Below are 15,237 nucleotides of genomic sequence, written 5' to 3' on the forward strand. Positions count from 1 at the left end.
CTTCTTTATCAATAACTTATATTGAAACGCGAGTTGTGTTTGTCAATAACTTTTTTAAAATCAAGTTGTTTCTTTATCAGTAACTTATATTAAAATCAAGTTGTGTTTCTTTATCAGTAACTTATATTGAAATCAAGCTGTTTCTTTATCAGCAAATTATATTGAACCAACCGGTGTTTCTTTGTCAGCAACTTATATTGAAATCAAGTTGTGTTTCTTTATCAGCAACTTATATTGAAATCGGGTTGTGTTTCTTTATCAGTAACGTATATTGAAACTAAATTGTGTTTCTTTATCAACAACTTATATTGAAATCAAGTTGTGTTTCTTTGGTAACTTATATTGAAATCAAGCTGTGTTTCTTTATCAGTAACGTATATATTGAAACTAAATTGTGTTTCTTTATTAACAACTTATATTGAAATCAAGTTGTGTTTCTTTATCATAACTTATATATTGAAACTAAATTGTGTTTTTTACCTGCACAAAATAAATAGGCTCAATTCATGATATTTCCTTTTTATCTCTAAATATCTATATTTGTCAGTAACTTATATTGGAATTAAGTTGTAGTTCTTTATCAGTAACTGCAGATATTAAAATAAATTGTGTTTCTTTATCAGTAACATATTTTGAAATCAAGTTGTGCTTCTTACCTGCATAGATTAAAAAGGCACAATTCATGATATTTCTTTTTTTTATCTCTAGAAGAGTTTTTCTTCATCGTGTATATAATATCCAATTTTCCAACGATAGACCAAAATATTCAAAAATTTATTGGTGTTTATGGCTTTAAAAACCTGGCATTTTGAATTTTAAAGGCATTGTATGTCATATGATCATATGTATATCCAGTTTTGCTTTTTAATTGTAAATACAAGAGTCTTGGGTTGCGATAACAAGAAAACTCTAGTGAATCTTCCAATGGTATATCTAATAATTCTCGTACCGCGGCTGTTATAATCTGAAAAGACAAGAAGCAGTTCATTTCATTATTTTTGCAATGCGTTAAACTACAACTTAAGATATGTCGTCTTTCCTAGGATTATTTAATCATAGGATCTGAAACATTTCAGAATCATTAGATTCGACCAATCAAATACTAGGCCTATATTCAGAAGAAACATTATTCCACCTTATCTTCCAACATTTATTAGAAATTTAGATGTGTTTTCAATTTGTATTTCATTCTGAAGAGAAAGGAGGTATACCTCTAGAAGAGGCTCAAGACACAGCTGTTTTAGCTCTGCAGTCGATTAACAAGTACTAGGCCTACATGAGTCCACGTCGAAGAGTTCTTGCACCATCTATGCCATAATTATTATGATCTATTCTGAACTACATACAAAATGGTCTCTGTGGATTTTTCAAACGTCTACCTTGCTCAGAAGAACGTACAAAGCATACCGGTACCTTGATGTGTGTAAAATCGCTGACACCCATATTGGGCAATGCTGACGACGTTACAGTAATCAACTTTTTTCCATCTATGAAATTGTTGAGAAAACAATCCTGAAAAATGAAAACTGCTTAAACTATAAGCCTACAGTTAAAGTCAATAAAGTTAAAGTTAAGATGTAAGAGTGGAAATTTTTAAGGTGGATAGGCCTATCCTAATGAAATTCTCTTACAGCAGTATACTCTATATAGCCATAATCTATACCTCTTTTAGGGCCCAGGATGAAACATCAAAATAGTTAGCCTATCCAATATGATATGATGGCGACAGATTGTATGCGAGATGAAAGCAATAAAAGGCTTAGCCTCTTTCGAATCATGGTTGTAGATAGAGCGAATCAGTATATTATGTAGTGGATAGGAATTAGGATAAACATAATTGTATATGTAAATTGAGTGGAGTGGAGTGGAGGGGCAGTTCTTAGACTTGGCACCTGAAACCAACCCCTAAAAAACACCACTGATCCTTGATAATATATACCCGCTCTCGTCGTCCAGACACCTACCCTATATTTTGAAAATCCCAATTCCTCAATCCAATCAGCTACCTCCTCACAACTCCAATATAAACAATCTGGAATATTCGCTTTACGATCAGCTTTAGCTACATTAGTGTTCATCCTCTCTTGATTAACCTGTATCGAATGGAAACTAAGATGACGTCAAGATTAATTAACTGTGGACACAATGACGAGGAGCTATCTAGAGTTACTTCCCATCTATTACTAAGTTCGGACCAACTATCTAAACTAAATTTACTCAAAATTGCATTGATGTTCGTTGATAAATTTGGTTGGTAGGCTACCAGTGCCCAAAATATGTTGCAGGCGACCAAGATAAGACAGTAGGACCTAACACTGTACCATGCACAAGACAGCTTCGTTCTTTCTTCTTCGACCCTTAGACTAAACGAGGTCTGGAATATTTAGTTTCCAATCATCTATTAAGAGTTATCTACTGATTTAAAATGGAGTCTGAATGATAGCCTACTGATTGGTGATTGGTCTAATCATGCGGCACAATCAGAGCCATAGAAAAAAAAATGGACAAAAATCATCCAATTTGAGAAGAAAAAAATAGATTTGGACTTAAATTTTTTTGGGTTGTTTTGTTAAGTGTTTGTTTACCCTTTTCCAAAATTCTGTCAATCATTAGACCTCAAATGTAAGATTTATAAGCTTATAAGTTATATACTGTGACTGGTTGAAAGTCCACTTCTGTTCCAGCTTGCCCGAAAAGTCCCAATTGACTTGGTCATGAACCAGTCCAGTGCTTCTGCTTCAGGCTGAAATTTCAATGGGTGACTTTTCGCAAACAAAAGCTTATAAAATTTGGAGATAAATGGAGACTGGAGAGGGGAGGGGTTCTAAACTCTGACGGTGCTTGGAGGGAGAAATCAGGGGAGAAGAAGGGGAGGGCGTAACTCCACTATAGCCCAGAATTATTATTCCAGTAGTAGTAGATATATTTTTCATAGATGATAATTACGTAAATTAATGGATATACATGTACACAGAGCCGTATATAGAGAGTCTGGCCAACTTGTGATCTCGCCGCGCTGAACCATGATTGGCGCAGAGCGGTCACGTGATTGAAGGCCGCCATATTGTTACCCTTCCCGCGACGTTTAGGCGTAGGAGCCTGGGTATTCTTTACGTTGTTTAAGCCTTATTCCTGGTCATGTCTGGCAACAGAATGCCTCGATGTGTGGCATAGAAATGCTCTGTCAAATCTGGAGAAGGTATAGTGATGCACAGGTTCCCTAAGGATAAAAGGAGACGCAGAGAATGGGAAGTAAAGGTCAAACGATCCGACTGGACTCCCCACGACAACTCTTTTCTATGCGATGTAAGTACATTCGATAATTTCAGGGGTTTTGCAAATTGTGTTATGTTCAGGTCTAAAAACTGGATATAATAGATATGGAAACTTTGTGAGAGGGTTTCTTTCCACGCACTGGCTATCTAAGCCTAGGCCTAGACGAGGAGCATGCACCATGCCCATGGCTTCTGAGACACTGTCATTGTCAACAACATTTCTGATAGGCCTACACTATTCGATCAATTTATGTTTTTCTATAAATGTGAAATTCTAAGACTATTTACTTATTTAGTATTTAGTATTATTTACTTCCAATCACCAAAACAAACAGTATAATTTAAAGGTGTGCACCATATTGGTGCTTGTACGGTGAGGCAAGGGGCCATGGCTCCTAATCCTAATATTTGTGCTGGTCCTGATTTTCAATTTTCTTTTCAGTCAAAGAGAAACAGATCGCCAGGACAACAGCCGACAGCTGAAGCAAAAAGGTTTCAAAGCTGAAATGATGATTATTGAGTGATGTGATATAACTTTCATGCCTTCATGACATAAAATAAATTGTGCTGATTGAAACTGAATAATGAGCCTTTTTCTGTTCAGGCCCACAAGTAAAAGAGACAGGGGTGGGGAGTGGGGTGGGGCGGCGCTTCCTTGAATTATTTTCGCCCCCCCCCCTCCCCTCCACTGCAAAATTCAAACAAGTTCTCAATCGAAGCTGAAATCAGTCTCTATCAGCCATTTCAGCCTCCGTGCAAATGCATTCGCCCCCCTTGGCACATTGGTCTGGTTACGGGCCTGTTTCTGTTGATAACGATTTATAGTGCACACCTTGCTTTGAGCAATTTTCATGATGACTAAATTTCTTCGACAAAGATGGAGTGCAATCCCTTATACTAACTTCACTATATTCTAAAGCTTTATGTAACGAAAATCATCGGTTATAGTTTATGCACCGTTTTGACAGTCGTCAGGCACACGGGCCTATTGATCAAAAAACAATATGAATTATATTATACATTATATTACTTATAAATATGTTGCATAAACTATAACTAGTGATTAGCCTATTGTTCCATATAGCTGTAGAATATACAGCTAGGCCCTAGCTATTTTAATATGGAAGATTACAGGTTTAATATTTCGGTGGTTAATATTTGGAAAGTGCTAAAATTCAAAATTTGTCTTCTTTTTGTGTTTTTGTATAGACATACCAAATTTTATCAAAATCGGTTAAAAACTGTAAATTCTAGAGTGTTTACGAGGGATAACGTCGGCCGCCTTGTAGCTAAGAGAGGGTAACAAGATGGCGCCTTGTGACGTAGTTGGCCAGACTCACTCTATATACGGCTCTGCATGTACATAGTCTTATTTAGAGATTCCATTCTTTAGTCATAGCACCAATTGATGAATATACACACTTGTTAATAAAAGTTTAAAGAATTTAAATTGTATGTCCATTGGGGGAGATAGTATTCCTTTAAACATAATTTTGAAGCAGTTGTGTTCTGTGTGTTAAGACCACATTGAACTTTTTCACGAGGAATGGGCGAAAACTCGTTTACTTTTACTCGCCAATTCGGAGTTATCCATACAATGTTCAGGAATGTCGCTGTAGTAGCGGGAGGCGAGAGATCAAAACAATCCAATCCCATTTATTATGTGACCTTTTAAACATGTTAGTGGATGAGTCAAACCGGCGTTGATTTGATTGTAAGGTTTAGACAGTGGTTTAAGGGCCTAGCCTGTTGATGAATTACAAGTGAACCAAATTAATATAGGCCTATCATTAAACAGTCTGAGTCCGCTCAGCACAAGTGGCTCATCGTCAAGCCAAGAAACAACCCCGACTTATTGAGTCAAGTCAAAGAGTACACTAACACAACTTAGGAGAGGAAGGTGACTGACAGTAGCAGTGCATGGAGTAGCACAAATTGTTGTAAATGTGATTGTTAAACAAATATCTTGAAGATTGAAATGACTGTTTGGAAAATCATTCTACCTTGCCTTACATTTTGAAGTAGACTGAGGCCATAGGCTTTGAGTTTGATATTAATACAGCCATTTTACAGGGTTAGTTTACTTTAGCACAGTGACCTGTCACTATTTAAAGGATTCCAGGTAGTCCATTCTAGACTAGTCATAATGGCATTAGCTGTATCACCTCCGCCGCGACAAAATAACTCAGACTCAAAATGCGAAAAGTGTTGGCATGTGTTTGATGTGATTCAAAAGTACTTTGTGGAAATAGCTTTATTTTTCTTTTTTCTGTCAAGGCATATGACACTGCCTTTATTCCAGGAATATGTTACCAATGAAATATATTTAAAACATAATGTTAAGTTCCTAGCCCAAGACTATTACAGCTCTGCCAATTTAAGTGTGTCAACAAGAGAGGCAGAACATGACAGTGCCTTGTCTATACTGGGTTTACAGATTGCTGAAGGTCTGCCAGCTGTAATAACTGTGGTAATACTTGGAGCTGTCAGTGATAGAACTGGACGAAGAAGAATAATGTTATGGCTGCCATGTTTAGGAAGTGTGTTATATTGTCTAATCTATGTTCTTATCATGTATACTGGCTACAACATCGATGGTTTGTTCATGGCTTCGGCATTCCGAGGCCTGAGTGGCAGTATGACAGCATTTTTAGCTGGAGCCACATACTTTGGAATCAACTCAGTCAAACCTCAAGAACGAGTTGCCAGATTGTCTATTCAAGAATTTCTAAATGGTGGGGCTTATGCTTTGGCAAATATAATGGTTGGCTTTTGGGTAAAAGACAGTGGATTCTTGGAGCCATATTGGTTTGCCCTTATCTGTGCTCTGATTTCATTCTTAATTTGCTATTTCCTCATTCAAGAACTGCCAGTGGAAAGAGAATCTCCAAATCGACGAAGAAATACTGGAAATCTACTCAAAGACACATTTGGTCCAATAGTTAAGTATTTCAGATGTGGGCAAGATAAATCATTGATCAAAATTTGGCTGGCTACACTGGCTTTTCAAACCTACGCACTGGTTCATATTGGGCAAGAGAATACAATTGTTATGTACTTAAGTGGTCAGACATATCTTCACAAGACAAAATACGATATGTCAGGAATATCTGTATCAATTGGGGTGTTTTTATCAGTTATTATGGTAGTCGCAGGTCTGGCCACAGCTTTAACTCCTGCAGTATTTAAAAAGTTCTTATCTGAAAGTAGTATTGTAATGGTTGGATTAACATCAAAGGCTTTGGGAACTTTATGGATTGCTCTGATACGTAATGAAACAGCACTATATTTTGGTGAGTATTGTATTATTTTATTTCACTCACAAAATGATAAATTGAGATCAGGTCAAGATCCAAGAGCTGATTTTTACAACCAATAATGGTCATCATGATTTTCTTGTCAGTGATGCAGGTCAGAGGGGCTGACATGGATGGGGCAATAAACTGAGGCCCTTGTGCTTCTTGTTAACTATTTTTTTGACGGTTAGAAATCATAAAAGATTACCCCACGTATTCTCGAAACGATCTTAGCGCTCGGATGTACTAGAATCAATGTTAGAAGATAAGAACCTAGGACATCCTAGTGCTAAGATCGTTTCAAGAATAAGCTTATATGGCCCGGATTTCAAATAATTCAGTTGCAAAGTTTTCAGACCAAAGCTAATGCTTGGTACATTTTAACATGAAAAACAAAGTGAACATATTAACTTCACAGAGCCAAAGAAATAAGTTTTTCTTCTGGTACCAGATGCATTAAATGTGTTTAATTTGTGCACATCAATGCCTCTAGATAGTTTGCTTTGGAAATTGGGATTGTCAGTGGCAAGGTTTTCTGGCTTTCAAAATTGTGAAGGTTATGTGTACATTTCATGCCAGAAAGTAATTATGTTTCAAATTGCCATCACTATACTCCAGAAACAATGTTTTAAAGGTGGTATGTAATTGACAATTCCAAGAAATTTTGAGATTAGATTGATTTCTGTGTTTTTCTGCTTATTCTAGGTCAGTGGTTGTAAATAATTGATTTGACTGTAAGCTTACATGTTTAGAAAATCAATCAGAGAGGAAACATTAAAGTCAAGATGATAAACATTTTCTCAATTATTTAGGAAGATTTTCTTAAATTTTCCAACTCATCATTGATATTGTTTTCAATTTGCATAAAAAATATTTCTGCTGTTTTAATCCTTTGAACACTGAGTGAATAACATATACCAGTACGCTGAACTGCAGTTCAGCGTACTGGTATATGCTAGTGTTGAAAGAGTTCATGTCATTGGTAGCTTCAGATTATCTGTGAAAACTTTTGTTTATTGCTTGGAATATCAATTTTGAAACTGAGTCATTGAGAATATGAAATCCAAGGATTAAAGGTCTATAATTGTCTATAAAAAGATTTCATTCATTTTTTCACATTAGTTGCTGGCATGTAATGATAAACTTTTCATCTGAGTCTTGCAAACTGTTTCTGTGGGTACTAGGTCATTCCTGTCTATGAAGGACTAGCCTGTCATGGCTATTGCAATTCATTTCAGGTCTAATCCCTTGCTCCTTTTGACTCATAAATGGATTGTAATTTGAATAGGTGAGCCTTGATTTCTCTTGAAAGAGTGTTATCTAATTTGTAGCCATTTTTGTCTTCAATCAAAAAATCCAATAGGATGAATAAAAAATGTTATTTGAGGAATTGAATACATATTTGCTGACTGAGAAAGTAGATTTAGTAATTAAGCTTTATGGAAAGAATTGCTCTTTCTGTGCAAACATAATTCAAACGCTTTTAGATAACAATAAAATTTCTCAAAATCAAATGTGAAAAAATCTCAGTACTGGTAGTGTAAAAAATTGAATTTTGTTTTTATTTGGGATAAGCTTATTATATTACCGGTAATTTAACCTATGTTTTTAACAATCTTATATTACCATGATAACTCTTTTATAGAAGGTTTTATTACCATTTTAATAATGTCACAATATTCAAATAAGGTTTAAACAAATACTCTATATCTATTACTCATCTTAATGTTACTTTATCTGGCGTGACAACTTGAGTGGTTTTGTTTGAAATTTCAACATTTCAATGTAAATATACAATCACCAGAAAGATTTGAATTATCACTTGATGCATAATTTAAAAATAGCCAACTCAGGTGCTGCATGATATCATCAGTAGAAAGGGCATCTCTAGGATTGTTAATTCTTGTTTTCACCAAAACAAACATATCTAAAATTGGGTGGACATATTGGTAAAAAGTTCAAAAATACAAATTAAAGAAAAGGACATTTTCTATTTAAGCAAAGTTACATACATATAATCTGATATTTTGTAATTTTGCTTTAAAAGAGACTATTATTGGCAATACAATCAGGGTCTTTTTTTTTTTTGTTCTAAAGCTGTAAAGATAATCAAGTGATTTCTTATACCAGAGATCAAGGTACTATTTTGATATTTGACAGGAATAGTGGTTAGTTTTGTCTGGAAACATCATGTGTTTTAATAACATTTTTTGTTATTCATATTGCCAGCCTTGGCCTAATTATAGCTCTAGTATAATAAAGTATATGAATTTTTTTCTTTTGCCTTGGGGTCTTCCTGTGTTAGTTGACTATTTTTTCTTAACAAATTTAGTAATGACAAAAAATAAGACAGTATACATTTAACACTATGATATAAAAGTGGAGTAATGCTTGTATTTATTTGGTATATATTGAAAAATTAAATGGTATAGTGACATCTAATTGTTATGATGAAAAAGATCCTCAATGAGTTCTATGCTTGCTCTCTAACCTGAAGGTCCAGGGTTTAATCCCAGGATTTTTCAACATGGTTTCTCGTGGTCATTGATGCAGGTCGGAGAGACTGATATTGATGTAAAGCATCTAAGAAGTCAGATGGGACAATGAACAGACTGGCTGTCAACGATAAAGACACTTTGACAGTTAAAAATGTGGACTCATGCCCCTGTCCTGGCAAAATTCACTCATTGCACACTGCATGGCGCTGCCTGTTTTCATTTGCCCATAGGTGCAGAAGAATAGAATTGTAAACTTATATTGTGATTAAATAATATTGTTTATAGATATATATGAGTTCAAGTTAAATTAATATAAGGTAGAAATTGTGAAGCAAGTTAGGCCAAGTAGCTAATAAATTATAAAAGATTATTCAGGTAGAATTGTTTTATGTTGAAGATCATAGCTGACCTAATTTGTTTTCCTGTTGTTTGTCATAATGTTAAACCTTTTCCTATCTGTCTAGATGTCAAGATACCCTGATTAAAACATTTGCTTTATAATACTCTCTGGTAAAGGAAGTAGGGCTTTTATACAAGAGCTCAGACCGAATTATTTTCTTTGTACACATCAGTATCATTTTCTATGTGGTTTTTCAATATTTATAATTCCAGTACAGATTGTGATCTCAGTCTATTCATGGTCCAATAGCATAAGCTTACTTATTAATTTGTGGTATTTATTTGCACAATGCAAAGTGTTCAAATTAAGGAGTAACCTTATCATTTGGCAACTATTTCCATCTATTTTTCTATTGAATATTTTATGAAGCCTATAAGTTAAAGTGGAAGTATGTATCAGCTTAGAAATAACAAGAAATGGGTTCAAGTTTCTCCTTTTGTACTCAACTTTATCAGTTTTTGATAACATTACAAAGTCATTGATTGTTTGATTGTAATTTCTTTGAAAACGGTCCAATTTGAAAAAAATTCACCATGACATGTATTGATAACTCTGCTTTTAGGTAATTGCAAAATAAGATTCTGCATTGTTAATGTGCACACTAACAAATTGTAAAAAGTACAAAAATATCTGTTGGTTTTAATCTGTTCAGAGTCAGAATAGACCCAAATTCTACTTTTCACACTCCATAAATTGATATGTCAACCTTAACAGAAAATTAAAACGTTTTATTGACTCACACTTTTGATGAATTATACTATAATTTATCTGAATGTCAAAAAAGGTTCTAGATTGAACTAACTAATGTAATGTCATTGAAAACTCTATTCATCAAAATTGAAAGAGCCTTTTACATTTGACATGCTTTGAATAATATGATAAATTCAATAAGTTTCAATCTTATTTTTTGATAAAATACATCTTTTGTTATGGTTATGGTTGAATAAGTATTAAATTAAAATTTGGTCTTATTTGAATAAATACTAAATTGAGTCTTTACTTTTGAATAGGCTTGCCAATAATTTGAAATTGGGTGCTAATATTTGAATACTTTTTTAAATTTTGTCTTAGTTTGAAATTCAAATTTAAATATGAAATTGAATCTTGTTAAACGGAAGTTTGTATATGCTGCAATCTCATTGGATTGTATGCTAGCAAATACAGCCAATCAGAACCTTCGACAGACAGTCTGTAAACAATAAGACATAATGTTTATAGTTTGATTGGTTGTATTTGCTAGCGTACAATCAAATTGCCGCATTCCATGATACAAGAAAAGAGAAAAATGAAGTCAAGGTATTAGACATAGTTTTTCACTGTTTAATTAGATCAACTTTATTGTAATTGTGTATTATACAGTCTTTAAGTAGCAAGTAACCAAGAAAAGTTTTGTGGTTGATATTTATGTAAAATGTTAATATATTGTCTAATTTCAGCTATATTACTGTTAGCATTTGAGTTATTACCATTTCCTATGTTACGTTCTATAGTTTCAAGAGACATAGCTCCAGCAGACCAAGGTAAAGTTCCATCATTCTATATTTTCTTCTTTATGTTCACATTGAAATTTGTGCAAAGTTGCCTTTATTTAGCTAAATATACATCTAACTGTTCTTGTGAGAGCATTAGTGTGATAAGATCTGGTTGCAACTGATACTTTAGTGAATTGAGAAAAGTTGATGTTTCTTAGCTGCCATGAAATTTGCTGCACACAGTTGCCACTTCTGTTCCTCTGTGGCATCAATTTTAAACTTTCTGATATTGGACATTTGAGCTTTTAAGCAAAGGCTTTAAGATTTTATTTTATTAACAAAGTATCAAGTAATAACATAAAATACAAGGGAATATATTATGCTATAACACATAAACAAAGTATCAAGTTATAGCATAAAATACAAGGGAATATATTATGCTATAACACATAAACAAAGTACCAAGTTATAGCATAAAATACAAGGGAATATATTATGGTATTACACACAAACAAAGTACCAAGTTATAGCATAAAATACAAGGGAATATATTATGGTATTACACACAAACAAACTACCAAGTTATAGCATAAAATACAAGGGAATATATTATGGTATTACACACAAACAAACTACCAAGTTATTTATACAGATTTGTTGAATATTTTTCAGGTTCTCTATTTGCACTGATGCATTGTGGAGAGAGTATAATATTTTTTCTGGGTCCGTTGATGTTTATGGCTATATTTGCTAATACTCTACATTATTATAAAGCTTTAGTATTGATTGTATCAATCATAATGCTAATTTTACCTTTTTGTTTCACACTGTAAGTATTTAACAATTTATATTCTGTAAATATTCACTCAGAATGACAAGTTATAATTGGTATCTTTTATTATGAAACATGGTCTACTTCTTGATAAATTTGTATTAAGCAAGTATCAGTAGTAGCACTGTATTTTTGCATGTTTTTAGCCTAAAAAGGGCGAACTCAGGGTGAGCATGTTGAACAGTGACGATGATTCTTTAAATTTTCACCAAGAGGTTCCACAGTCTAAATTGATAGTCCTTTTAAAAATTGCCTATGAAAACTATTAAATATTATATTTAGACAATTTCATGTTGCGATCAGAGTAAGCCTTATGTATTTACATAAGTTATTGCTAATGATACAGTGGGGTAACCTAGGCATATACAACACCGAATTTCGTCAACTCGGCAACGGCGGCAGAATGCGTCACCTATTTTCCTGTACAATGTTTGATCTATAAATAAGTTGATAAAAACACGTTGTATGGATACCGGGTGGTATAATTAACTTCTCTTAGTATTTATCTTTAATATCAACTAGTGACAATTCCTTCAAAGAACCATGATTTAAAAAAAAAATAGTGACTTACAAAATAAGATACGTAGCGTGATTTATTGCTAAAAGTCATTGAAACAACACAAGAATTGTGTTCCATAGAATTTTTCTGCTGACACTGAATCCGCTAGTTGATCACGTGCCTTCATTTGTTGGACTACATTCTAGCAGACGACACTTGGGATTCCAATTACAGCTTGGGATTATAAAGAAATTCGGCCGATAAAAAATGGTGTCGTTTGGTAATAACTGAAACCCGCCATTTTGTATTTGTCAAAGTATACATTAATGCATTTTATCTTACTTGAAACTACTGGATTCATCCTACTAGCTGACATTGTAGAGATAACCCATGTTTATCAAAACAAGCAAATGTGGGGGTCACTCGAGGTCGTACATGTAAATTATTAATCATTTCCGGAGATGCACTGTAATGTCATTATCTGAGTCATCCCCGAATATAATGTGGAATAATAATCTGTATTGTAACTGGTCTAAGAATAGTGATTGGCTAAAATGAACCTGTTTTATAGAGCAGCTCTATTTTATGTTGGTATAAGATGCATTCTGTTATTGTCCTTACTTCTTTTGGCTGATGTCATCTAAATTCTCTATTTAAGGTGTCTGAAGTTTTTTACCTTTAAGAAGCCAGAAGATTATGAACGTATGGAAGAACCAGAGGTAACAAATTCAACAGAAGTCAACCGTGAACCATCAGAACTGTCAACACTAGCTTCAGAACCAATCTCATTTATACAATTAAGTACAAATACTTAAACTTACATATACTTAAATATTAGAAATAGATTGTTTAGTATCAAATGGATGAGTTCATTTTTATGAAAAATTTTGTCAAATGAACTGAGCCAAATAGTATACCAAATTAATATTTTAGCCAGAAAGTGTAAAGAGTATTGATCTTCAAAACTTAAATATAAAAATATCTATAAATATTGCTTGCTTAGCCATGTTTTAACATTGATACCTTTTAAAGGGAAATGATGTCTGAATATTAGCTTTACCAGTTGATAGAGCTTATTTTCAGCAATTTGTCACTTGTGAAAATCCTGTTGCATCTCAGTTAAACAGCAGAAGAGAGACAGTCTAGGTTTTAGGCTGATATCACTCTTACATTCATCAGTTATAAACTCCACATCTGAAATTGATCTCTATCAACTGATGAAGCATGGTAGCTTCTTAAGGTGATTGTCGTACACTGTAATATATTATGAAAATTAGTTTGTGTTCAAGAAGCTTGATTTGATTGTTGCATCAAATAGCAGCTGATTAATTAAGCAAAGAAAAGCTAGTCAATTTTCCGTAGACAAGGGAAAATTACAATTGCAATGTAATGTTTGATATAGTTGGTGGCACTATATGTTATGTCTGATTGATAAATAATTTTCTATTATGTGTATATATATGCATACAAATGTATGCTGATATGTAAGAATATATTATAGACTCAGGTCTTATTCTCAAAAATTTAACTAAGATCAAATCCAGATTTTAAAAAATAATGAAATCTGATTGGATTATAAAACTGATAATAAAATCAATTTTAGTTATTGACCAATCAGATAACTAGAACACTAAAATTCACTTTAGTTAAGTTTTTGAGAATAAGGCCCTCCAGAGCTATAGCATTAGTATTTTAGAATTTTTACTGCCGTATTGAACTGAGTAATGTATTTATTTGTGTTATGCTTGTAGTATTGAGCTCAGTTGTTTTAGACTATGTTTTATAAAGTATTTACTATGTGCTTTGATAATCATAATTATATTAATATGATATATTAAAATAAACCTATATAGTCAAGAAAAGATATTTGTGTAAATCAAACTTGTATCAAAATATATACTCAAGAAGATTACTTTATTTTGATGTATAAACATGTTGGCTTATTTAATTTCAATTAATATCTAATATCTAAAAAACATGTTAATAGTTTATATATGCACAAATATCTTTGATAAACTACACATCCTAATCTTGTGAAAACCATAATTTGGGCAGGAATAGATATGAGTTGCAATATTGAATTTGAGAATTCTTGAAATCGTATGAATCTCATTTTAACTATTAAGCATATGTTAAAATGTTCGATTGTGGATAAATTTGAATCTTTATTTGAATTTTCATGTTTATTTCCTATTTGTTGAGAATATTATTTTGGATTATTCCCCTTTAATGACAAACTCAAATAACAGAGCTGTGATTAATATTTGAGTGCTTAATTTTATATAATAATAAATTATATTGATGTGTTGTGAATTTATAGAATATTTATTTATATATTTGTAATAATTTTGTTTGAATATCATTTCTTTATTGCATAATAAACCTATATCTCACAACCATTCCCAATCTGAAAGAAATACAGCTTTAGAAAGTTATCACTGGTATTTTGCAGTTACTCTGAAAACTCATTACAAGGTGGATCTTAAAGGTCATTCTTTAAATGAAGTTCAGTTGATCTTTGACCTTAAATGCACTTAAAATTGATAGATATCTCAGAATTCTTCTGAGAAAGCTTTTGGAGACAATAGATTTTGATTGGTTGTCTGGGAACTCGTCCTTACTTATAAATGTCTTAAGATCATCTTGAGATCAGTTGAGTATATAGCAGAAGAAAATTCATTAAGAAATATCTAAAGCTGTATTTAATCAAATTGAATCATTCCTAAATTTTTCACCACATCTTGTCAAAGTTTTTTTTATCATAATTTTGATATTCTAAGATCTTATAAAGAATACTGACCTATCCTTCACTCAGTTCCCTGCTTTACATCTTAAATCACCTAACAATCTGATTTGTTATTTTCATGTTTTTTCCACAGGTAACTTAACTTGTCATCTGTGATCTGACAAGATTCTTTTTCAAAACGTTTTCTGTTAAATTTGAAAATGAATGACAAGTACCAAT

The 15,237-nt window shown here is 32.8% G+C and overlaps 2 protein-coding genes across 2 annotated transcripts; one reads left to right on the forward strand and one right to left on the reverse strand.

The window, feature by feature from the left end:
- Positions 1-784: 784 nt before the first annotated feature.
- LOTGIDRAFT_236529 (hypothetical protein) lies at positions 785-2,078 on the reverse strand (the record flags this gene model as incomplete). The annotated part of the gene is made up of 3 exons (XM_009067504.1): positions 785-964; positions 1,414-1,512; positions 1,965-2,078. The coding sequence occupies 3 exons, from the start codon at positions 2,076-2,078 to the stop codon at positions 785-787; spliced, it is 393 nt and encodes a 130-aa protein (XP_009065752.1).
- Positions 2,079-5,421: 3,343 nt separating this feature from the next.
- LOTGIDRAFT_169187 (hypothetical protein) lies at positions 5,422-13,087 on the forward strand (the record flags this gene model as incomplete). The annotated part of the gene is made up of 4 exons (XM_009067505.1): positions 5,422-6,568; positions 10,906-10,989; positions 11,614-11,770; positions 12,931-13,087. The coding sequence occupies 4 exons, from the start codon at positions 5,422-5,424 to the stop codon at positions 13,085-13,087; spliced, it is 1,545 nt and encodes a 514-aa protein (XP_009065753.1).
- Between the last annotated feature and the right edge of the window lie 2,150 nt (positions 13,088-15,237).

This window comes from Lottia gigantea (genome assembly GCF_000327385.1).
Source record: "Lottia gigantea unplaced genomic scaffold LOTGIsca_83, whole genome shotgun sequence".
NCBI lineage: Eukaryota > Metazoa > Mollusca > Gastropoda > Lottiidae > Lottia > Lottia gigantea.